At 36.4% G+C, this 25,760-nt stretch overlaps 3 protein-coding genes and 1 long non-coding RNA gene across 4 annotated transcripts; 3 read left to right on the top strand and 1 right to left on the bottom strand.

The window, feature by feature from the left end:
* Nucleotides 1–1,890: 1,890 nt before the first annotated feature.
* On the top strand, nt 1,891–5,581 carry LOC132252530 (uncharacterized LOC116803646). The gene has a single exon (XM_059736552.1). It carries the CDS (start codon nt 2,089–2,091, stop codon nt 5,269–5,271), a length of 3,183 nt encoding a protein of 1,060 aa, XP_059592535.1. The 5' UTR covers nt 1,891–2,088; the 3' UTR covers nt 5,272–5,581.
* Nucleotides 5,582–6,525: 944 nt separating this feature from the next.
* LOC100248167 (uncharacterized) lies at nt 6,526–13,007 on the top strand. Its single transcript, XM_059736611.1, is given in 14 exon segments — nt 6,526–6,541; nt 6,683–6,786; nt 6,878–7,114; nt 7,424–7,504; nt 7,609–7,803; nt 8,412–8,522; nt 8,606–8,665; nt 8,668–8,718; nt 10,425–10,526; nt 10,616–10,726; nt 10,860–10,976; nt 11,142–11,299; nt 12,381–12,464; nt 12,573–13,007. Coding segments are annotated over 14 exon segments (1,482 nt in total). The 3' UTR covers nt 12,628–13,007.
* A 1,802-nt stretch (nt 13,008–14,809) lies between these two features.
* LOC100244857 (AT-rich interactive domain-containing protein 5) lies at nt 14,810–23,587 on the bottom strand. The gene is made up of 12 exons (XM_010651038.3): nt 22,632–23,587; nt 22,503–22,542; nt 21,628–21,680; nt 20,325–20,370; nt 18,470–18,562; nt 17,669–17,776; nt 17,514–17,565; nt 17,350–17,425; nt 16,147–16,213; nt 15,997–16,047; nt 15,264–15,356; nt 14,810–15,168 (listed from the first exon to the last, which is right to left on the bottom strand). Exons 1-12 carry the CDS (start codon nt 23,585–23,587, stop codon nt 15,067–15,069), a joined length of 1,737 nt encoding a protein of 578 aa, XP_010649340.1. The 3' UTR covers nt 14,810–15,066.
* LOC132253662 (uncharacterized) lies at nt 23,496–24,003 on the top strand. The gene is made up of 2 exons (XR_009465572.1): nt 23,496–23,613; nt 23,912–24,003. It is a non-coding gene; the product is annotated as an uncharacterized LOC132253662 (long non-coding RNA).
* The last annotated feature ends 1,757 nt before the right edge of the window (nt 24,004–25,760 follow it).

The raw sequence follows: 25,760 nt of genomic DNA on the forward strand, positions 1-25,760 counted from the left end.
TTGTTGGCATCACATGGTCTAAGGAATAATACAGAGCTCCACTTAGCAATGGTGATGGAGGAGAAGGTGGAAGAAAAAGTAAGGGCATCAGAGTTAGAATCATCAATGGGTCTACACCCACATGGGAAGCTGCTCTCCTCCTACCTTGGCCTTGGTTTCTCCCTCTTCTTGGCCCTCCTCCCATCCTCCTCCTCAATCTCCCAGCTCTCAACCCTCCATCTCAAGCTGCTCCAAGCTGAGCAAGAGCTCTACCAACTCAAGTCCCGCCGAAAGGAGGACTCCAAAGCCAACACCATAGATTGAAACAGTTATAATCCAAACCCTAAAAAATCAATTCAAAGTCTTGAAAATCAAGCAATAACAACCCTTTTTTCAATTATAGTTGTAATCAAGAACACACCCATTTACCAATTAAGCAATTGCTAATGAACAAACCTAATTCTCAACAGATGGAGAAACCCAATTCAAATTAAATTTGGCTTTTGAGTCCTGCCTTGTATGTTAGGATTTGGTTGGTTTTATAAAAATCAAATATGAAGAAAAATAAAATTTAAATTTAAAATAAATAAATTATTTTTGCACCATGTTTCAATCTTATTTTTTTTAATAAAAAATTCAAATATGATAATATATATATATAATCATTTTTAAGAACCAAACATAACCTTATCATATTGAGAAATTGAAAAACATGAAAATATATAAATTTTATAATATTTGATAAATCAAACAGACATCTTACCTTTTATTCTCTTTCGCCAAATATGTTTGACCATTTATTTTTTTATAGCTAAGTTATGATTCTTCAACTTTATTCTGTAATATGAATAGTCACTTTCACATATTGAATTCAAACATGACTTTATCGTCCAAATAGTGTCAATAATCCATAATTGTGGCATAACTTTATACCTACATTTTATTTTTATTTTTTTTATATTTTACATTTTTTTAATAATAAAATTCAGATTTAATTATAATTCTTGATTTATAAAATCATGAAATATTTAATTAAAAGGATAGAATAATTCTTATATTTAGAAAAATAATTCTAACGTATTAAAAATTATACACATAATTTATTTTTAAAATTTGTTTAATTTTATTAAAAAAAATTATTGATAGGTATTTCCTTTTTCCAAAAAAAAAAAAAACAAAACAAAAAGGAAATTTCATGTTTCAAAAAAGAAATTATATTAAATGTTTTCAAAATCAAATTAGTGTTTTCACTTTTATATCCCTTTTAGTCAAATAACCCTAAAATCATTTTCATCGCTAAGCTCCAAATTCCAAAGGCGGCGAAAATCCATCACCATTGTCATCGTCATAGTCATAGTCATCGTCAATGGCGGCCACGATGGAGTCATCCTATTCGCCGGCTCCCCCTCCGGTGCTAGCGGCAAAAAAGGTGAAGCATGAGATGGAGTTGTTCGGAGACGTCAGGATCGACAACTACTATTGACGACGTCGCTTTTTGGGGACTCACTGGTGAGCATCAAAGGCCGGTCCTTGGCCTCCTCCCCATTGTCGTCGTCGTCCATGTCGGTCGTGGACAGATTGATGCAGGAGCAACGCTCCAGAGACGCGAAGAAGGCTGATGCCACGCTGGTGCTGACCCAAGTTGCCATGCCGTTGAGGAAATCGCCTGCCTGAGGGCCAAGGTGGTGGAGCTGGAGCGGTCCAAGGCGGAGCTGAAGGCCAGGGAGGTGGGGGAGAGGGAGGAGATGCTCGGTGAAGACATAATAGCCCGATAAAATTTTCCCCCTTTTCCCTTCTCATTCCCTCTTATTTTCCTCGTTATTTTTTAAGGAAAATATCAGGGAAAATATTATGATATTTTCCTTAATATTTTTCTTTATATTTTTTTCCCAACTAATTCCTCTGCATTTATTTTCCTTTCGGAACCAAACATAGCCTAAGACTTTAACCGATCAACCCGGTTTTGGGCTAGGGTGTGGGGCGGGTCGGACCAAAACATCACACCTCTTCGTGCAAGGAAGTGGGCCGGGTCGGCCCAAGAAGCAGTCCTAATCTTGGAGAGCTGGTTGGAGTGCACACCTCTCGGATCACCGTCGCTAGCTAGGGCTGATGGGGCTGGTGGAGATTTTGGAAGAAGAAGATACAAGCCCCAGTTCAACCGCCATCAAACCCAATAAACCCTACCAAAATCCTACTTCCATGGCTGATATAGAGTGCCCCAACATCCGAAACATATGCATACTGGCTCATGTCGATCACGGCAAAACCACCCTGGCCGACCACCTCATCGCGGCGGCCGCAGATGGCTTGGTCCATCCGAAGCAGGCCGGGCGTCTCAGATTCATGGACTACCTCGACGAGGAACAGCGGCGGGCCATCACCATGAAGAGCTCCTCGGTAACTCTGCGTTTCAACGATATCTACCACATCAACTTGATCGACTCTCCGGGTCACATGGATTTCTGCAGCGAGGTTTCCACGGCAGCGCGGCTCAGCGACGGCGCTCTGGTGCTGGTGGACGCCGTGGAGGGCGTTCACATCCAGACCCACGCCGTGCTCCGCCAGGCCTGGACCGAGCGGCTCTCACCCTGTCTTGTCCTTAATAAGATTGATAGATTGATTAGTGAGTTAAAATTGAGTCCTTTAGAGGCGTATTCTAAACTGGTCAGGATTGTTCATGAAGTTAATGGGATTATGAGCGCGTTTAAGTCACAGAAGTACTTGTCGGATGTTGATTTATTGCTTGCAGGACCGGCGGGTGAGAATTTGGAGAATTTGGAGCTTGTGGAGGACGATGAAGAGGATACTTTCCAACCTCAGAAGGGGAATGTGGCGTTTGTGTGCGCTTTGGACGGGTGGGGTTTTAGGATAAATGAGTTTGCGGAGTTCTATGTCTCAAAGCTCGGGGCGAGTGCGGCTGCATTGCAGAAGGCGTTGTGGGGGCCCAAGTATTATAACCAAAAGACTAAGATGATTGTGGGGAAAAAGGGAATGGGTGGAGGTAGTAAGGCGAGGCCTATGTTCGTGCAGTTTGTGCTCGAGCCACTGTGGCAAGTGTACCAGGCAGCTTTGGAGCCTGATGGAGATAAGAGTATGCTGCAGAAGGTGATTAAGTCCTTTAACTTGAATGTGTCAGCGCGGGAACTTCAGCATAAGGATCCAAAAGTTGTGCTTCTAGCTGTGTTGAGTCGATGGCTTCCCTTGTCGGATGCAATCTTGTCAATGGTGGTTAAGTGTATTCCGGATCCAATGAGAGCTCAATCTTTTCGTATCTCACGTTTGCTTCCCAAGAGAGAGGTTTCAGATGATGGGCCTAGCTCTAATGTGCTTGCAGAAGCGGAGCTTGTGAGAAAATCGGTGGAGGCTTGTGATTTCAGCCCTGAAGCACCATGTGTTGCTTTCGTGTCAAAAATGTTTGCAGTACCCATTAAAATGCTCCCACAGAGGGGTCCAAATGGGGATATTTTAAACAATTCTACTGATGAAGGTGGAAGTGGTGAATCAGACGAATGCTTCATTGCATTTGCGAGGGTTTTCAGTGGGGTTCTTTTTGCAGGACAGAGAGTTTTTGTGCTTTCAGCTTTATATGATCCATTAAAACCGGAGGCAATGCAGAAGCATGTGCAGGAAGCTGAGTTGCACTCCTTGTACCTCATGATGGGTCAGGGGTTGAAACCAGTGGCATTAGCGAAGGCAGGGAATATTGTGGCAATCCGAGGCCTTGGCCAGCATATATTGAAAAGTGCAACTCTTTCATCCACAAAAAACTGTTGGCCTTTCTCGAGTTTGGTGTTTCAGGTTTCCCCAACGCTAAGAGTGGCAATTGAGCCTTCTGATCCTACAGATATGGGTGCCCTCATGAAAGGCTTGAGGCTTCTTAACCGGGCAGACCCATTTGTGGAAGTCTCTGTTTCTGCTAGGGGAGAACATGTGCTTGCTGCTGCGGGAGAAGTTCATCTTGAGCGTTGCATAAAAGATTTGAAGGATAGATTTGCAAGGGTAAGCTTGGAAGTCTCTCCACCACTTGTCCCCTATAAAGAGACTATCCAAGGTGAGGTAAGTGATCTACTAGAGAATTTGAAATCGTTAAGTGGGAGCTTGGATTATATTGAAAGGAAAACACCAAATGGAAGATGTTGTGTTCGAGTACAAGTTTTGAAGCTTCCACCTTCACTGACTAAGGTGCTTGATAAAAGTGCTGATTTGCTTCGAGATATCATCGGAGGTAAGCTGGGCCAGTCCAATAAAAGCTCTGAAACTCAGAGATCAAGTCGTCTGGAAGATGAGAATTCAATTGAAGCTCTTAGAAAGCGAATAATGGATGCTGTGGAGGGTGATATTTTGGGTGGGACTGAAGAAAGTGACAAGGATCGGGCTGAGAAATGTAAAGCAATGTGGCTACAGTTTCTTAAGAGGATCTGGGCACTTGGACCTAGGCAGATTGGTCCTAATATCCTCTTCACCCCAGATTCCAGAGGGGAGGATGTTGAATTTCCTGTTCTTGTCAGGGGCTCCTCCCATGTATCTGAGAGATTGGGGTTTGTGGATGAATCTAGTAATGGTGGTATGGATGCAGAGCCATCTTCAGTTGTAACTCCGGCACTGTGCATGGAAGCTGAGAGTCTTGAGAGCAGTGTAATATCTGGATTTCAACTAGCTACTGCAGCTGGACCTTTATGCGAGGAACCAATGTGGGGTTTGGCTTTTGTTATTGAAGCACGCATTTCTCCATTGGAGGGACAACAGTCTGATGACTTAGAAACTTCTTACCAACCACTAGAGCAATATGGAATCTTCACAGGGCAGGTGATGAATACAGTGAAGGATGCTTGTAGGACAGCTGTGCTACAGAAGAAACCCCGGCTTGTGGAAGCCATGTATTTTTGTGAGTTGAACACTCCAACTGAATACCTAGGTCCTATGTATGCTGTGCTTGCTCGTAGGCGGGCTCGAGTTTTGAAGGAAGAAATGCAGGAAGGTTCTTCACTATTTACTGTACATGCTTATGTGCCAGTTTCTGAAAGCTTTGGTTTTCCGGATGAACTGAGGAGATGGACTTCTGGAGCTTCAAGTGCTTTACTTGTACTTAGCCATTGGGAAGCACTTCCTGAGGATCCTTTCTTTGTACCAAAAACAGAAGAGGAGATTGAAGAGTTTGGAGATGGTTCTAGTGTTCTGCATAATACAGCAAGAAAACTCATAGATGCAGTGAGACGGCAAAAGGGCCTTCCGGTAGAGGAAAAGGTAGTCCAGCATGCAACAAAGCAGAGGACCCTGGCTCGTAAAGTATAGAAGTTGCAACTCCAATTGTGTCATTAGCTCTTAAAAGAATTGTTGTAAGGCTATACATCTCATCATTGATTGAAGGGAAAAAAAGGTTATCAGTGATATTATTATACTTAGTTTAGCTTTTACCATGAACTTAATTTGTTTTCTGTTAATTTATAGAATAGAGTTTGATTTTGTTTCTTCTCTATTTTTGGTAAATTCTATTTGGTTCACGGATAAATTGCATTCCTGGAATGATGTTCTGGAGGTTATGAATGAGTTTGTATCCTGTATGAGTTCATTTATTAATATATGAAATTTATTTTTTGTGTAATGGTTCTACTATAATTTTGACTCTGGAGTCATTATATAGAACATCCCTTCTTTTTTATTTAGTTGCACATCATAAACAGATATCATAACAATTCTTATTCAAATTAAAAGTCCTAATATTTAATATTGGAATTGGCTGAAAGAACTAAGTGAAAATACTCTGTTGACATGTTGCTAGATAGTTTATGTCTTTCTCTTTAGGAGCCTTTTGTGGAGACGGACAATCCACAATAAGACTGGCCTCAGTGAGGTGGCTGAATAACCTGAAAAAAATTCTATTCCAAGCTAGTCTCCTTTGGTTTCAGATTGAAAATATTCAATTAGGGGTATATTACTCTATTAACTTGATCAAATGTAGAACTACCATATAATTAACAATTTTTCTCTGGAATGCAAATCAAACATCGCCAAATGAATTGGTTTTGAAGTTGCTAAACCAAACCTGGCCTGAGAATGAGACATGAATCTGAAAGCTGATCTAATAGGGTAGATTAACTGATTGAGCCACCCCATTGTCATTCTTGACCTTGTTGCATCAACTTCAGTTGTGTATTTAAATGTTTGAAACAGGATTGATCAGTTGTTTCAATTGTTTTTGGTGCAGATTCTCTTATGTCTTTGATTTAATTTATATTAATCACATTGGTCAGTTATTTAATGCCAGAAGTGACTCTTTTGGCTTTGTTTTAGATTCTGAAAGACAAAAGCATCTTTTCTCTTGAAATTTGGATGCAATCTGTCATTTAGATTGTTTATGCAGATTTTCTCATGTCTTCGATCCAATTTATGACATTTTGATTCATTTTTTTGTTCAGCAATCCGTCTATGTCCACTCTCCTCAAGTTTCTAACCGAGTGAAGGTTCCACATTAACTTGATTTGAATCACTAGTAGCTTAACTTTGTTTTGTGATCATCAAAACTTGATTTTGGGCTAACACAATGAAATGTTCATTAACAAAGGTGATAAAAAACTTGTATAGTTGTATACTGTGGCTTGTGTACTTGTGTATGGTGATGACAATCAATCACAGACAATGGTGAAGCTCTAGAACTGATTTAGCTTAGGTGACCCAGTTTGAGTTCTATGTTGTTTCAAACGAGCTGCAATCAATTCCAAACCTAATATTAAGTTGGTTTTTGGAATGATCCTCTGGAACTATGGACCTGATGTAATGGATGCTTTGCTTGAACTAATTTTATCATTGGTATGTAGGTTTTATACATTACCTAAAAGGGTTATTCTAGAACAGTTTGGTGAAATCTTATATGACTATCTCTCTCTCTATTGTATTACAGGCTGCTTCAAGTGGGAATTATCTTGATGGTTGCTTGGATGTGCTTGTCAGCAACTTTATGCCCCCTTATTCTTTCCTAGATTTACTGAAGCAGTCACGTGGTCTTGCAAGAAAAGACCAAGTTCTTTCACGGGTGCATTCAACATCGGAAGATATTTCTGATCTGGTGCCTCTAGTCCCCTCAAGACTAGTGCCGAAAGTAATCCAGAGAATGCCTAATGTGTTTACTGAGGAACCTGTGAGTTCAATTTCTATACATTATTTAGAATTTATCTTTCATGTGTACTTTGGGGTGCTCTGTTGGCGTTTCTTGTTTATAATATTATCTTGCTTTACTCATCCAAAATAAAAATAAAAATAAAAATAAAAAATGGAATTCATCCTTTGTTACTGCTTGAACAAAAATTTTGATAACAAGAGCATCTTTATATGATTTACCATGTAAATGATCCTCATTGCACTGTTGGAATAATTTATAATTTATATGTAGCAGCCAAGGCTTTTATTTTTTTAAATAATGTGGAGACCTGCTAGCCCCGCTTTGCAGGACCGGGAAAAACTGCAGTTGCACAGCCCCCTCCCCCTAGAGCTGCAGATTGGGTTAGCCAAGACTCAAACCCGAGACCTCTAATTTGGGAGTGAGATCATCTACAAGTTAAGCTGTCCATGGGGGCCTGATTTATGTAACTACTGCTTTGTTTGTTTGAAATTAACAATTAAAAAAAGTAATCTACACCAATGGTCCGTTTGATTGCATTATTAGTTGCTTGCTCTCTCCCTTTTGTAACCTTTCAACTAGCATCACCTTTTTCATGTTCTTTCTTTTTTTATAACTGGTATTTCAGGATCATGAGGTTTTTTTGTCTATATCATACAATAAATGGTCTTATGGAACTGATTGAAATGTGGGCCGTATTACCTTTTAAGGTACACTATTCCTGTGAGTAATACTTGTTCATATGTGATAAGCTAGTAGTTTCCATGGAACCCTCCAAAACTGACGCCTATCTAATGCTTATTAGAAATAGGGATTTTCACTTGACCTGGGAGCATGAATTGGTAATATGAAATTGGAGATTAGGAAATATTGTAGGTATAATCAGTAATCTATTCTCTTCAAAAGAAAGTATTACTGTATATTCCTTAAAACTTTCTTGAATTGGTATGGTTTTGCTTTCTCCCCTTGAGGCCTTTTCTTTTCTTTTACTGCCCATGTGTACCTCCTTCATGCTTGGATTACATCTTTTAAATTGACGTCTTTTAATATATTTTTTCTATATGCTTTTCTCAAAAGGAAGAAAATAAAATCTCAGTGTAGATTGCAGAAGATGTAAGATTATTTTTTATCTGTTACAAAATATGTGCGTATGTAGCTCTTGCTATAGAAGCTGATTGTTCAATCGCATGCTCTCTTGTCATGACTACATTTTCCTATGAACTAAGCTTGAGTACTTTGCATTTTCTTTCTGATACAAAAATGTATGCTATTGTCATTTTAAATCATTATTTGAAGACATACATTCTTTTTCTTGTAGTTGATTGTGCTACATGTGGAGAACATGTTAAGGTTGGAGAGTGGTGCAATTCAAGAACTTGTTGGGAAAATGATGCTTGTGGCAATGATGGATAGGCTGGTAGACTTGGATGTAAGTAATTTCACATTTTCTTGTGAAATTATGGTTGAAAAGCACTTATTTTTCTTTGTATTTTGTTTTTGAGATTCTTGTAGGTAGAGATTGCATGGGAGGAAATCTTACAAGATGACTACAGCCAAGGGATGTTTGAGATGAGCTAGAAGACATAGAAGAGCCAGCACATGATGTTAAAAATGATGGTGGTGAAGTATGATCTGTGCATTACTTTCAGTATTTTTTACATGTTGTTCCTTTGTCAAAGCTCAAACAAGAAGTCTTTCCTCCTTAGCTATGGCATCTTATTTGCTTTCGTTTATTCCTGTAATCCTTTCATATATTAAAGAGTATTTGTTCATATAATGACAAGGCCATTTGTTTAGTCTAAATTACTGACTCTTATTTCCCTGATTGGGTCTCTGTGATCTTGAGTCCTCCCATATGAAGCACTTGTTATTTTCTACAAAGTGCAAGTTTATCTCTAAGGATATACTTGGTTGCATCATTTTATGTCTTGGTATCTTTTTATGTGGGGTTGTAAGTTACATGGATGCGTAATTGATTAGACTTCATATAAATCTGATTAATTGAGAACCAATCCTACGGATTCTAGAAACAATAACCAGACATTATCCTTTTGTTATTGGACATTTGATTTGATACCAACCTGTATCCAAATTCAATATGCTAATCAGTGGATTAAACAAAGTGAGATGACTGGCCAATTATTAGAGATATGCCATTTCATTCAGCTACATGGCTTGGATTTTATTGTGTTTCAATTTCTTTTATTGGGTTAGGTATTGGTTCGGCCTATTACAATTAAATACTGGTTGAATGCCTTTGCTAGGCACAAGGATGTAGAAAAATTACTAGGTCATGGAAAAGGATCAAGAGATATGGAAAACAATTGATGAAACAAGTTATAGGTGGAGCACATCAAGCACCTAACAAAAAGATGCACAAAAGCATGTATGACATATACAAAGCCACCAAAGGGCCACAGACAAAGAGGAGATAGGTTGAGCAGATCTGTTTTCATTTCTTTCTGACAGGCAGAAAACCTTTTGTGATTGTATCTGTAACTTTTGCTGAGATTTTCCTCTATGTATCACAGGCTAGTCTAATTCACCATTACACTGTACTAGGGTGTTAAGTACCACCATCCATCTTCAGAAAGTCTCAAACTGCTTAACTCAACAACACCTACTACTTAAGGCCAGCTAAGCATAGTTACAGTCTATCATTCAGCACACAATCAACATAATCTAAAAAGTTATATAATAAGTTTGTAGTTTTTTCTACGAAGTTGCTGTTATTGTTGAAGTTTTGGTAGGTTGTATTTAAATCTAGTAGTCTTCATTGTGTGTATGTGTGTGTTGCCTTTGGCTTTGCGGCCTTTAAGCTTCTCCAAGTCTCCAATTTATCATTTTGGTTAAAAGTTGGAAATATCAATTTCAGAGCTTGTATGGGTGTTAAGTTCTGTTTTAAAATAAGTGTTTGAACTGTTGTAGCTGATGGGTTGTAACACAGTAGTGTTTTCAATGCATATCAGTAGTAATTCCCAAGATGAATGAAAAACTCAAAAGTCTAATACTTATAGGTCCCTCTGTTTTCTTTTGGTCCTTTGTTTGTTCTTTCCTTTTAGGTTCTGTTAAATATTGATTGGTTACCTCACGTGTATGTAGGGCATGCTATTTCTGGCACATTTTAATATATTCTCTTTGCCTATAAAAACACTTACATCATGCATCAGTTTTTGATGAACTCAAACCCATGGTAACATATGGTTTTTAGGAGTCATTTGGTTATTATATTTCAATCTTCCTCTACTCTGTGATCTTTCAAAATGCTTGTAATTGTTATTTCATCTTGCTATTGTAAAACTAATGTAGTGTCATTTTTTCAGCTTCATAGAGGATCTTTAAGTCAAAAGAGTTTAGGGGGAAATTAGATAGCTTAAGGGTACTAACTTTTGAACATCTTGAATCTTGTGAAGGAGGTGGTCGATTGATTGAGGTACTTCCTACAGTTATATCTCTTTGATGTTCTCTTTTGTTGTCCTCGTATATCTGACTGGTTTTATTCTCCTTAAATCTGGGGTTTAGGTATTTAAAACTCTTATACCGTCATTTCAGACAACTGTTCTGAATGCATACAAGTCAAATTTGCTCAGGTACTTCTTCCTCTATTATGCATTTCCTTTCTATTTCTTTGGTGTCTCTCATATTTTCATGATACTAAATAGGATGTTTGTTTCCTGACATTAGGAATGGATTTTTTCTGTCTTCTTTAAACATATATTGGTTGATTATTTCTTCACCTTAAATTTTCTTGATTTATTTATTGCAGTTTGTGATGTTCTATGCCTGTGCTCTTGACCCTGAAAATTGTGGTGTGAGATTTGCTAGGATGCTTGCAGATTTTTTTGTTTGCAGTACTTTCTCCACCCCCATGCCCCCTCAACAGGTAATCTTGACTTGAATTTTAGTGATGGTTCTTTCCCTTGTAATTTGGTGAACATGATTGGGTTCTTGGCCTAGTAAAAAGGAAATAAACATGATTGCTTCTTGGCTATCTAGCTATCTCATGAGAGATGGGTACTTGTTTGCACAGTTTTCTATTCTGTTATAGGGATTTGGTGCAGTACAAGTACAGGATTATCTCAATTTGGCTCCTATGTTAATGGATACTTCAACATGTGTGAAGTACCCCTCCCTTGGAAAAGTGCAAAGTTGCTCCAAGAATGGATCGGGTGTTTCTTTGACATGCCTACTGCTGTTGTCAGAAATGTACCCACTAGGCATGTCCAACAATAGTGGGATGGTGTGTTCCGGGGCATTCTTGATATGTTCCTAAGTTCCCTAACTAATTGAATATAATTTTTTTTTCATCCAGGATATTCTATGTTACAACTTACATGGACATTTCATCTCACCTCAAGGTCTTGAAGAAGAGAACTCAGAGAACTTCTAACAAATTATTTGTGTCCCCATCTCCTAGTGTTTGAAGGGAGGGCAAACCTGGATACTTGTCCACCCCTATTGAGCTGACTCAAGCCATCATAACACATAGGTCAGGGACCAGGGCATGTTGGATGCTACATTTTAAAAAACTTTAGTACTTGGGGACTGGATCTGTATTTCAATAACATGGTAGACTTGAACAAATTTATAAAAGAGTTTATTTTATATGTTTGAGGAAGGATTGATTACCCTAATAATGCCATGTTATTCACTTACAAGTTCTATAAAGGCATATGAGTGTAATACATCCTCTGATGGGTTGCTGGTGTTGGTAAAAGGAAACTTGTGAGGTACTCTACTAGAATCTTTGGTGTTTCCGTTCAAAACACGTGCTGTGTGCTTCCAACATGGTGGCTCTAGTGATTTAGGAATTAGGACTGTTCATGCAATGTAGCCCTCCCCCTCCCTATGTTACAACTCTCCCTTGCTGGACAACTAAAATACCCTCCTCCCCAGTTATTATTTTATTGCTCTTCAACCATAAATACTGAAGATGTATCCGGTTTTTTGTTCTCTCTCTCCTTGTTCTTTTCTTGGCACATATTGTATACATAGTGTGTACTTTGTTGTGCCCTTTTTAGGCACTTTTAATACGTTCTTTCATTACCTATTAAAAAAAGGAAGTGTCTGGGTTGTAAAGCAGAGAAACTTGACCCTAGTTTAGCCAATTCTATGGCTGACAAGGAAAGATTTGTATTCAGCAATCTGCATTCCATTGTCTAGTGTTCTTGATTCAAAATGAGAGTTCGTTTAATAAATTATGTAATTTAAGATAATCACACATCTAGTGGAATCATTTGTTCATCTATATTTTTATGATATTAATTTGTTTTCCAGTTTTATGCAGAACGAGTGGTGTTGCTTATCTTGCAAGTTATTTGTCCCATGGAAAGTTTCTGACAACCTCCTTTGTTGATAATATATTGGAAAGGTTGTTGAACCCTTTTATTATCTAGTCATCTGATTTGAAGATCCTTAGATAACCTGATCTTTTTAACTCTTAAAAAACTGGTTTCTGATTTCATGTGTTCTATTTTAGGTCTATGAGGTCTCAGGCTGGTGGTTTGGTGTTTGGAATATTGCAAAAAATTTAATGGTGGCATAAATCCTGGAACTTGTTGAGTTTTTTATTCTGGATGTCAGGTATATGATGCTTTGGAAATAAGGTATGAATAGTCTGCAAATCAAGGCTTAAATAGCAATATCTTTCCTAGTGGATAAGAATGTCTATGAAGAGTAAGCAGCCTCCTTCCTAAAAGTCAAAGACAATAACTTCATAGAAGAAGGTTCAATTGAGTTAACTGTTCTTAAAGTTTACAAATTGTTGAATATTTTGTTCAAACTGGAGGAGATGCGGGTGGTTTGCTAGCCATTAACACATTTATTTTGTATTGTGAAGCTGCATCATGGTCAGTAATGGATTGTTTTGATAAAATTTACGTTGGTTTTCTCAAGTAAATAGATCATTGTGGAATGAATTCTCCATTTTTCTTAGGAGTCAGAAGATTAAAAGTTTTGCTACTTCTGGGGGGAAAAATGTTCCAGATTTGGTTAAAAATATGACCTTAAAACAAATATTTTTCTACTTACTGAAATTATGACATGACTGATGAAACTTATTTTCTAGTAAAAGGAAAGGCCGATAAAGAGGAACTTTAAGTAGTTCTAGTGTCTAGTTACTGGTAATGATATCACAATCCTTATATTGTACATATGTTGCCTGTTTAATGTCTCTTATAGGGGTTTAGGGGAGTACCAGGAGAGGCAAGGTCCTCTGGGAAATAGTTTGCCTTATTTTGATTTGAATCATGTGGCAGGAACAAAATGATAGGACTTTTTAGGGCAAGTGGAAAATTTCAGAAATGATATGCGACCTAATTCATTTCTATTCCTCTCTTTGGGCATCCTCTTCCATTGTTTTTGCTTTCCTTTTTCTTAGTTGTATCACTATATATGGTTAGGACTAGAAATCTTAGCCACAAATGGGTTGATTTTTTGTAATGGAGTGAAATATCCTCTAATGGGACTTAAAGTGATGCTCTAATCTATGGAGGAATTTAAGGCCCCCACTATAAGCCTTTTATGGATTTTTAATTGTCGTCCTGAAAAGAATTGCTTTATTTGGTAAAATCTTACCGTGCGTTTGAACATTGTTTGTATTTGATCAAATGTTGGTCTAATTTCTGGAGATGGCATCATTTCCATGCTTTGTAATTTTCATTTTTGGCAACATTATCGAGTTTTTCTTTTAAATGATACCACCTTGCATTGTTGCACATGCCACTCTTAAGGATGACTTACGCCTCAAAATGCCATTGCTTAATATTTTATGGGTTTTAACCCATCTTCTCCGCTCGATAAATCTAAAAAACCAAAGGCCAAGCCCACCATTGTGATTGTAGGCTGCTTTTTTGAGGGTTGTCTCCTGCGCAGGTCCGTTGATGGCTGAAAGAACATAAAATTAATATCACCAGTTACCACATCCTATAATCTGTTCCAACAATTGCAGGCGACCGATGAGAGAGAACCAAAATAAAGGTTGTGGAGCCCCCTGGTTTTGATAGGGGCATACTTTTGATCCTGCTCATCCATAGATCCGGATTCACAATGATATAGCTTGGAATGGAAAAAAAATATATTAAAGAAAGTACTAGGCGTTTCAGCATTCATAGCTGCTTGAGGACTGTCAAGTTGGCAAATTGGTCAATCATCCAGTTTGAGGCTTCCCAATGCATATCAATGGGTTTAACTGTGATTCGCGAAGGGTCAGTTTTGGGAATAAGATATATTTGTATGGACATGTATTTAACATATAAATTTATATTATTTTAAATTTGTTCTTGTGATTGCTTCAAGAATGTTTTTCCCTGGCACTGCCAGTTGCTTTCTTCAAATGTAGAGTATAATACATTAAGCTTCACAAAAAACAGAACAGTTTACCGTAAAAAGCATTGCTTCTTTATCAGCTTTTGTTGAGTCAAATGGTAAAATAAGAAACCAGCATCTTCACTGCTTCACTTGGAAGCACTGCAGGGGTGTTGGCCTCCTTTCAACCACGTAAGAATTGATGGTGTGTGAAGGTGGGGGTTGAGAGCAATTTGACCACAATATTTAACTCACTAGCCACCTTCTGCTTCCACCCTCATTGGAGTTGGCATTTAGGCACTCAGACGAGGACAGGTGGATGGTTAAATATGCAGCGAGCAACTGTAGTTTGTAAGAGCAAGAAGGAAGGCCGGTCGACCAAAAATGCAAATCCCACAAGTACACAAGCAATTGAATTTGGACTACCACTACCTACCCAAAATACAATTTATCATAATATAGTTGAACCAACTAGAAAATATTGGAGTCAGGTGAATTGTACTACTTCAGTCCAAGTGAGAAAAAATAAAATATTCTGGAGTTGAAAGACTAACTAAAAATATAGACATTCCTAAATGGATTAGCATGGCCTTCGCTCTGGAGATTTCACTGGTAACTTGGGTCTAACTTCAAACCTCTCAGCAGGAGTTTCTCCTCCCAGATTCCTGCTAATCTGACTGCTCAAATGGAACTCTGACAAACAATTGTCCATGCAGTGTCACCACAGCTGATGTCTGGTGTGGGTCGATTCTTGAAGGTAAACTGACAACCTGAGAGAAAAATAAACACCAGGATTATTCTAAAATTTATCCAGTACTTGTTTTACTACCTCAATCTTCCTTAAAAAATTACACAAATAATGCACCTTTTTAAATGGCGTGACGCCCCAAGGATTATCAGGATGCTCTGGTTCCCCGGTTATAACTAACCGCCCTGCTGGATCTGATTGAACCCTCACCTGAGTTTGCCAAAGAATAAGAAAAGAAACACTTCAGCTGATACGCATATGTAAAGCCACCAGTCAACAAACATAAAAGATATCAAGGTTGAATGATGGCTTGGTTAAATCTGCCACCACAATTTTTCTGGTTCCTCATTTTAGTTCATGAACCTATGAAATGATAATTTCAATAAATCTCTCAACCCACCCCAACCCCTTTCTACCTGCTCCGGACATATAATTGAACAGTGAGCATCTGATGGAGGAATTACAAAACACCGAGGCACAAATAGTAATGATAATAATAATTATTATATTATTATTTACCAATCCAACCAAGATATCCTAGGTTGACCCAAATTGGGATTGAGTTAACAATGTTGGTTGGGGCAACCATGCCAGCCCCTACGTTTGTGTTTGGGCTTGGGTTAGTGTCCAACTCAACCAATGAGGTAATGACTATAAAACCTGCTGCCTAGGCATCTAGACATCACATGGATGGCATGCCTATCAATAATCAACCACCAGGTCCATAAGGCAAACAGAAGGGGGTAGTATACTACACTAGTTTTGAATGATGTCATTCCGTAGAGCTATCTATGCATCAAATGGAGGAAAAAGTGAATAAGTAAAAAAGAAGGTTTCAGGAGTACCATACCTCCTCTCGCAGAAGCCCAGGAACTAAAGCATAAACCTCGAAACAATCTTTCTGCACCATGGGAATTTTTCATTACAAGTAGTTAAAACTTGAACATGAAACATCCAGTAATGCACTGTTATTTATTAGCACATGATCCAGAAAACTTACAGTTCTCCGCACATTGATCTTCACCCAATCAGCTGGGGGTCCAATATCAACAACTGCTGTGTCCAATCTAGCCAATAATGAATAAATAAGTAAATAAACTCATGCTACCACAAGGGAGAGGAAACATTACTGTGTATACAAAGACCATCAATCTAGTTTCAGTAGGATGCAAAGGACCTTAGGAGCTCTATTAAAAAACTTCCTATTGCCCAGACAAGGTTCCTAACCAATAAAATTATCTAATATTTGCTAATAATAATGGTTTGAAGATTCTTGTACAATAATGATACCTGAATTATCATATTCTCTTTTAATGTCCATTTTTGTTAAAATTTTGTATCACTACTGTTTCTTATCCAGTTAAGAAAAAGAACTAAAAAGAATGCAGGTTAGGTTAGTCTTACATTTCATTTCCCTTTATTTATTTATTTATATCGATAGACAAAGAAGCATATATATATATATTAAAAAGAGCGCCAAAAGTTCATTTCCCTTTATTATGACACCATATTTTTTGACAGGTTATTTCAAGGAATTTGAAAACAAACTTTTATAAGTTCTTTCATTCTCAAAGTACTAACCATACTAGTTTTCATGAGTATGCCAATTTAACATACCATCTGCTAAGGTTATTTAGCATTGGCAAACTACAGAGAACTTATATTATAGGTGTTTCTTAGGGTTTCAGTTCATGGTTTTTTCATGCATTATTCCAAAGAATGATATTTGTAAAAAACATATTACCAATATACAAAAAGGATAGAGCAGGATGTTCTATGAGAATACTGTATGTTCCCATGTGCAAAGGCATCCAATCTTAGGATTGTGGGGATTTATCATATCTTGAGTAACTAACAAACAGTTGTTGAAGAATTAACATACAGTATTGAAAAACAAATAGATATACAAAGCAAATCAGCAGGAAGTCAAATCAAAGCATCATTCCTTTTGAACAAATGTCACCTATGAACCATGTATTAAATATCTATGCAATAAATGAATAGGCAATTTTAATAAATAGTTCTTTTGCCTAGCTCCAACAAAAAAAAAAACAACAAAAAAAAAGTGTCAGCCATGAACTATGGATTGGAAATCCATGCAAGAAATGAATAGTGCTAAAAGATAGGTTGAGTACAAATTCTAACGAAGTATCACTTATTAACATAAATAGACAAACCCAATAAAAGTGGCAAGGATCTCAACTGTGGTTTAGCTGCTTTGGTGCGTGCAGCTTTGACAGCATGCTCAAGGTTCGATGGTTTCTTGCGTTTAAGTAAACCTGAGTCAATAGACAAAAATTCAAATTGAGGGGCAGTTTGCAGGCTAAATATATTTTTATGGATAATACTCTTGTTCAGAAGCCATACCAATGTTTTTGAGCTGTTTTTCCCGCTTTTGCAAAGAAATGGAGCTCTTATCCTACAAAAGACAGATGTTATATTATTAAATGTTACAATCTAAAAAGATATAAGACAACACAATACAGAGCAAAATGAGTGCGCCTATTCTAATATTCCTAGACCTTGATAATCGGGTCACCAACTTCACCGTTACCAAGAAGACGCTGTGAGTGCCAACCCTGCATCGCCCGAGCTGCAGCATCCCTTCGTGCTCTGCCTGATCCTGAAGCCTGAATACCACCAGCACACATGAAGTGGTCAGCATACATGAAGTGGTTAGCATATATGTTCATGAATAATGATATCTGGTGCATATAACAATGGATACATGAAATTATATGTAAACTATTATTCTAGTCTTCCTTTTATATGTCTGCATATTTTGACCTCTTATGTTATTTAAAAAGTAACTTCGTATTTTAATTGACTGCTATACACCAAAAGGAGTCCAATTTCTCTCCTTAGTGTCTGTGTCACATCTCCCTCTTAAAAACCATGTTTTATATATAATACCTTGTTATACCATTCTTATTATCTTCTCATATTCCTGCAATGGAAAGTCTTCCATAATTTTTTTTTAACTAACCTAATAAAAAGAATGGGTCAAATTTAAAATTCAAAAGATTGCTAAAGATAGCATTGAGAGATACCATTGCCCGAGATAACATCCAACCGTCAACTTAAATTTTCATTACAGTCAAGAGACCTCTACTCCAACAAATGAATGTAATAATTACAGCTATGATTTTACCCAACCTAATAAAAAGATTAAGTCAAATTTAAAATTCAAAAGCTTGCTAAAAGATAGCATTGAGGGCTAACATTGGCTGAGATGACATCCAACCATCAACTTAAATTTTCATTACAGTCGAGATACCTCTACTCCAACAAAAGAAAGCAATAATTACAGGTATGATTTTGACCTGATTTTCAACATTCATGGGCTCTGCCAGGGAAGAAACAGGAACACTGAGCTCACCGCCACGTGTTTTATGCCTTTCATAATCCAGAAGTGCCTGAAGAAAATAAAATAAGAAAACATTAACATTATGCAACCACAGAATTGATTACACAAGAAAGCAAATAGACACAAACTGGTAACAAAAGTTGTAGCTAACAGAAGTGGTTATCGAACAATCATCACAAGATACAGCAAGAGCAACCATGAAAAGAGGATGTCCTAGAAGGAATTCAGCTTAACACATAGGCTGCAGCTACGGAAGTGATGATCTAACAATTGACACAAAATAGAGCACGAGCAACCAAGAGAGAAGGTAATAAAAGGAATCCAGTGAAGCTGCAATACAATACACAAAAAATATTTATAAACATGCAAGCACATCAAAATGAAACAATGGGTGAACCTAGTTTCAGGTCTTTAGGAACAAGATGCTCAAAAGTAGCACAATGGTCTAATTTTTGCTTTCTCAACCTTGTGCTTTGCGACTGCAGAAAGTAAAGAGTGTGAAATGGGGGTCCTGATCCACTTGGCTGCTAAGATTATTGCATAGGTGGAAAGCTTGTCTAATCAGTTCTCAAAAAATTCCAGTGTGGAAGCAACTAGAGGTCCTGACCTTTTGAAACCACATCCTATGCATATCCAGGACATCGTATAAGATGTAGGATAGTACCAAGTCGTCCTCATTAATATAGATTGCTTGAAAGGATTTGCAAGTCAAATGGATGAAAATTGTCCACTTGGAACAATATACCCAATCAGCATCTGAATTTTAATTTCACAACCAGAAATTTTAAATTTTTAAAGTTTCACAGGCCAAAGCATTTTAAGTTGAATGCAGACTATCTCAACTTAAACTTGAAGAAACAATAAATTGTTTGGTAGATTAGCTCCAACAGATGAAACTGATTACCATGGCACAAAGTTGTAGTATCAGTCACTAACTTGGGAGGTGCCGAGGCAGATTGGTCTCAGCATCTCAAATCGATATCGGTTATACTCATAATAAGATGGTTAAAAAGCTTTAAAAATTATAAAAAAATAATGCAAATTTTCATAAAAATAATTACAATTAGATGGACTCGACAAACCAATAAAGAATCTATTACTTTTGTGTTTAAATAGTCATGAAAGCCTGTGCTCAGATTGGTTTATGATTGTATTAAGAATTGAAAACTCTACTGTTTAAAGCATAATTATTTTCCACTAAGAACTTGTAACTTCATGGTCACTCACATTGAATGATGAGACAATGTGACTTTGGAACTTATACAGACTCAGCACCATAATGCAATTTGGTCATGACTTGACTGTATCTCAATTATACCAGCCATGATTTGGACATGACACAGCCATACCAACCAATTCCTATTGGAAAATCTTGTATTGGGTCACAATATCTCGGCAAGGCCGTCCAATATATGACTCCACCAAGTTGTATCAAATTCGGCCAATGCTTTGAACCTTGTTCACTACAGTCATTTATGGGTAATTTACAAAAGCTCCAGCTTGATCAAAAAGAATACTTTATGTGCCACACTGGATAAATTACACAAACATGCAGGGACATATGCATGCACATGGAGAATTTATAGAAAGAGAAAATGCAATATATATATATATATATATATAGAGAGAGAGAGAGAGAGAGAGAGAGAGTTGAAAAATAATTCTATATAACACACCAAAAAACAAATTACAAGCAAGTAGACATGTAAATTTGCAAGAAAAGAAACATTAAATCTATCTAAAGTAGAAAATATAATTATCAATCTAATGGTCTATCAAAAAAAAATAATAATTATCAATCTAATGATCACCTTCTCATAAAAACCTCGAAATGTCCATGAAACAGTAGTACATGTCCTGCACACACAATAAAAGGAAAAAATTCAAATTAATCACCTGAGAACAAATTAAATCAATTGAATGCCTAAGAAGATGAAAATCATTCCCCTAAAACGTACCAAAAATATATACTCTTATTCATTTTTTAATTAGTTGGTTCTCTGTTTATCCTTTATTTCTTCTAAATAGAATGGTGTGGTGTGCAATAGCATTTCTAGCAAAGTAAATGAAGAACACAGAAGACTCGACCATGTGTTATGACCATAACGGGGGAATTGAGCAAAAATAAGTGGATGGCTAGGAACACCAAGGTACATAAAGGATTAGTAATGGAGATTATGTAAGTTATCCAAGGGACATTTCTGCATAAAAGGAATACTAATTGGGGCTTTAAATTAGTAGAAATGATCAGGCAGTACTCCCCATGATTCTGATCCAGAGTATGCTCCTATCCACTAATTAAAGAAATAGCTATCAGGAACAAAATAATCCTTTACTTTCTTTTAAAGCCCCCTTCACTTTTGTTTAGAAAGAAGACTAGGAATGAAAAAAAAAAAAAGAAATAATGTAATTACAATAGAAAAAATCTTTTCTTATTCTTTCTTTCTTATATCCATATTCATAGAGATAGAATTCTTGTCAGGATTCATGAACTAATATAATGTCTAATTCTTTTTCGTAATGGAAAAGGCGGGGTTGAAATATCTATTGATATTTCTACAAGGAGTATTTTATTGAAGGATTAAGTTATTAATCAACAAAGAAAATATTAAAGGATGAGAGAAATTCGGAAGTACCTTTTTTATTTATTATTATTATAGATTACAGCAGACAGAATTCCATTGGCATAATTCCGGGACCTTCAGGTAGATTTTGACTCTATCTATCCTACAAATATATCAAGATAAATAAATAATACCGACCCGGTCCCTAGATTAATTTGTGGCCCTCGAGGAGCCGTATGAAGTGAAAATCCCATGTACAGTTCTATAATAGCGATGGGAGCAGTGATGTTATCACCGACTATGACTATCTAACGGTTCAAGTACAGTTGAGAAACAATAACTTACATACCAAAGGAGTGCCCCCATATTACCGTGATTCAGATTAGAAATATATGATTTAGCAGATTGCAGCAATTGAGAATGTATGAACATTGAATATTAAACTAATCTACATCAATTTCTAGGCAAAATGGTTTATAGCAGCAAAGCAATAACTATCACTCCATAAGACAAAGCAATGGAATTTGAATATGTAAGCTAATTATCATACTTTGGGGGTTTAAAGGACTCTCCCACTTGCCGCCACAGTTTGCATGAAGTCACCTATCCACAAGTAGAATACACTTGTATTATATAGTATTGGAAATTATCAACAGAATAATTTTGAAAATTGAAAATAGCGCACCCTGCTATGGATTATAAAATTTTATACATTCAAGTTGAAGTTGTTTAAGAAAAATGAAAAGAATAAAAAATAAAAAAAATAAAAAAATAAAAACTTTGGAGGATGGGAGTTGGGGAGGAATGCATCACTGCTGATCCACATGCTCATCTAACAGTTGACCAGTAGATAGTTAGCCCAAACTACCTGTATCAACAACACCAATCCTTTACCATTTTGTTTGCCATACCCTTTAGATAAATCATTTGCAATCATATTTTTTCTTAATGTCAATGTGGTATTCCTCTCATCCTTTTGATAGACACCCTTTGTGCCTTACACTTGAAAAGAGCATAGTGAATTTAAACTTCAAATGAATAGAAAATAGCAAAAACTAAAGGGTCAGAAAAACAGCCTTTGTTTGACATGCAATATACTGAATGTCCGGGAAGAGATAAAGACCACTCTAATTCAGGTTGACTGATGTTGAATAAGTATATCAAATGAATAAGTAGCCAGAGAAAAAAAAGGATAGAATTAAAATTGGACAGATCTTTTAAGAAGTTTAACACCAACTGAGGCCAAGATGAGAGAAATTTGACAAGGATGATTTGGTCTACTCAGTAAAAGAGCAATGATTGAACCACTTGAAAGGTATAAGAACTTGACAACTAATTTTTAAAAAATATCCCATGATGCTATTCAAATTTTGAAGTTCAGTAACAAATAACATGATGAAATGAGGAAGGCAAAATCAGTTATACCTTGTCATAGCCACCCAATCTAGTCACCGCTCTCCATAATCTTAAATCCATAAGGAGTGGACGAATGTTAGCAGAGAGATGGAATAATTATTTGTAAACATACAGAAGAAAGGATCACCAAAAACTTACTTAAGGCAATTTAATCCTTCACCATAGAATTTAGGAGGCTTGAATTCCATGCTCCTTTCCCGAAAGAAATTTTCCAGCTCTTTCATGAATGCCACTTGCTCCTCCTCAGTACCTGATTCGTTGCCCTCATACAAATTTGTCTCTAAAAGAAACGATTGGTTTAAGTTGCCATTTTCTCTGGGCGTGTGTACCTCCATTGCAGTCACCTCATTCTCTTGAGAATGGGCTTCAGCTACAGGCATATCCATGTCCATTGCAGTCTTCAATTGTTCCTCATTCTCATGAGAACGCGCTTGAACACTGGGTGTTTCTACCTCCACTGCATCGACCTCATCCTTCCCTTGTTCTTCGTTTTCATGAGAAGGAAGTTCAGTTATGGTTGTCTGTACCTTCATTGCATTGACCTCGTTATTCAACTGTTCCTCCTTGTGAGGAGAATGAAGTTCATCTCCCGGCGCGGGCACCTCCATTCCACTAACCTCATTCTTCAAATTTTGCTGACTTTCATGAGGATGAGACTCAACTTGGGGATGGGGTGGGTGAAGCTCCACTGCTTTGACTTTATCATCCAACTGTTGCTGTTTCTCAAGAGAACAGGGTTTAACCACATTATCCAACTTTTCCTCTTTCTCAGGTGAATGAGGTTTAACTGCAGGGGAATGAAGCTCCATCACGTTGACCTCCTTCTTCAACGGTTCATTCACTACCGGGAGTGCATTCACCTCACTCTTGAATTGTTCCTCGTCCCCCTTCACAAGAGGGGAGCGTTCCCCATCATGCGTGATATGAGGAGCAGAGGGAATAGAAGTTTGAGGATCAGTTTCAGTATGGGCATCAAGGGAATTGGGGTGTGTATCAACCAGGGGTTGTTGAGGCGGATTCAAGTCTTGAGGTTGCCCTTCAGCCACCGCATCCGCATGTTGTCCCATCCCTTCCTCATCCTTGGCATCACCCATCTCTTTTCTTCCCTTGTATTACCTGAGTAACCCTAAATCAAAATCTACGAATTCAACATACGCTTCAAACTCCAAATGCTTAATAACGAGAATTGAGAATTAAAATCCAGTAAAACAAAACAAACAGAAACAATATCAGAGGTTTGAGTAATATCAACAGCAACGAATGAGAAAGGACAAGAAAGACGGGATATTGATTTCTGATTGCAGAGAATTAAAACCGAAAAAACAAAAACAAAAATCGAGAAAAAAAAATCTATAGAAAAGAAAGCCGAAAAAAAAAAAGAATAGAGGGAAGGAGAAGGAGAAGAGGAACTCGCCTAGAGTGTTGAAGTGGAACAAAGAGCGAAGAAGAAAACAGAGGAGAGAGAGAGAATCACCGGTGACCCAGCTTCTTCGATAAAAAACCCTAATCCGTTGAATCCACCTTCCTCCGTCGCCGACTGTCTATCCTACTTATATACTTATTTGACACGTGGACTCCACTCTTCATTATCTCTGTCTTTAATCTTTAATTTATAATTTTTGATTACCAAACACACGCGCCCCCCACGTGAGAGATTGGCAGCTGGTCGAAACGACGTCGTACCCAGAGTCATATTATTATATTTTAGTGTGCAAACATTGTGAACACAGTCGTTGTCATTCCACATAAAATTCAACCTCAAAAAGAGGCTTTTGCTTGGAAGTCAAATCAAAGAAAAAATCACATGATTCAGTGAATCACAACATGTTTTCTTCTAGATTTTATTGATCAATGGCCTTTTTCTTTATACTTGGAAAATTTGATGAAAATTAAGTGTTCTTAATATAATCCTTCTTTTAATGATTATCTCAACCAATTTGCTAGTCCTCATTTCATCATTATATGATTTGTTTGGGATGTAGTATTTTTGTTTTCGCTTTGATTAGAAATTGAAATTAAAATTGAAACCCATCGTTTTAAACAATAATATTAAAATTATTAAATATAAAATAAGACAATGCATATAAAAAACAAAACAAAATTCAGATTTCCAATTCACTCACCATTCTAATAGTTGGGTGGAATATGTTTCTTTGTTAAAAGAAATAAAAAATAAAAAAATAAACATAAAAATGATTTATAGCTATTTATTTTTATTGACAAAAATGGTAATGTTCCAAATGGGAGCAAAACTATTTAGGCTATATTTTGCTGTTGAAAAATTTCAGAAGAAAATACAAAAATTAGGAAAATAGAAAAATAAAATAAAATAAAATTTAAAATTAATAAATGATATCTTAAACTCATTTAATTTATTTTAATTTTTTAATATAATAATTGTATTCCTGACAAATATAAGTTTATAATTAATTTAACCTATTTTATTTTTCATAACATCATTAAATATAATTAGAAAATCATTTTTCTTCATATTTTTTTCTTTATACTTCCCTAAAACCAAATATAACAACAAAGGAATTTGGATTCATTTCCATTATTTTTTTTCATTTTTCGTACACCATTAGAAGTGAATTAGGATTTATCAAAATAATATAGTGTTTAATAATTGAAATATCTTCCCAAAATAACAAATAATAGAACACCATGAAATTTATAAAGAATGAAAAACAAACACAACATTTGTAACAATGAACAACAAATGCAACCATTCAATTTTTTTTCCCTCTTATTAAAGCCTTTCAAGCTATAAACGATAAACTTTTTGCTTTGCATAAGACTGATACTTAGTATTTGGTATTTTGATTAAACGGTACAAAGCTCGATTGATTGCTAAGAGATTTTCTCAATAATATAATTGTAAGGTTGTTTACCAAGTCACACTCACTTTCATGTTTTCAATTTTCTGTTGACAAACTCTTGATGCTTTTTATAGCCACATCATAAGTTTGTGGGGATGTTAAAAATGATTAATATATTTAATTAGAATTATATATTTAGTTAGTATATATTTATTTATTTAATTACTATATATCTTATTTATTTAGTTATTATATTAAATTTTTTTTAAAATTAGTCTATATTAGATTTTTTAGGTTTATTTAAATTCTAATAGTATTGTACCTATTTCAAAGAGAATTCATAATAAGAAATCTTAGATTTTTTTTTTTTTCTCTTTGAATCTTTTTTAGATTTCAACGGTAAGTAACTTGGATGGATTTAATTGTGTAGATGGGTAAACCCAATTCA

Source organism: Vitis vinifera, chromosome 4, assembly GCF_030704535.1.
Source record: "Vitis vinifera cultivar Pinot Noir 40024 chromosome 4, ASM3070453v1".
Lineage (NCBI taxonomy): Eukaryota > Viridiplantae > Streptophyta > Magnoliopsida > Vitales > Vitaceae > Vitis > Vitis vinifera.

Bases quoted from the DNA above. Each gene is read 5' to 3' on its own strand.
- LOC100244857 (XM_010651038.3), bottom strand. From the start codon at position 23,587: ATGGGTGATGCCAAGGATGAGGAAGGGATGGGACAACATGCGGATGCG. The intron at 17,566-17,668 runs GTCTAGGAATAT...TGTCTTTTGTAG, and splicing joins TTGGTGACCCGATTATCAAG to GATAAGAGCTCCATTTCTTT. The intron at 16,214-17,349 runs GTTGAGATCCTT...ATTATTGGCTAG, and splicing joins ACCAAAGCAGCTAAACCACA to ATTGGACACAGCAGTTGTTG.
- LOC132252530 (XM_059736552.1), top strand. From the start codon at position 2,089: ATGGGGCTGGTGGAGATTTTGGAAGAAGAAGATACAAGCCCCAGTTCA.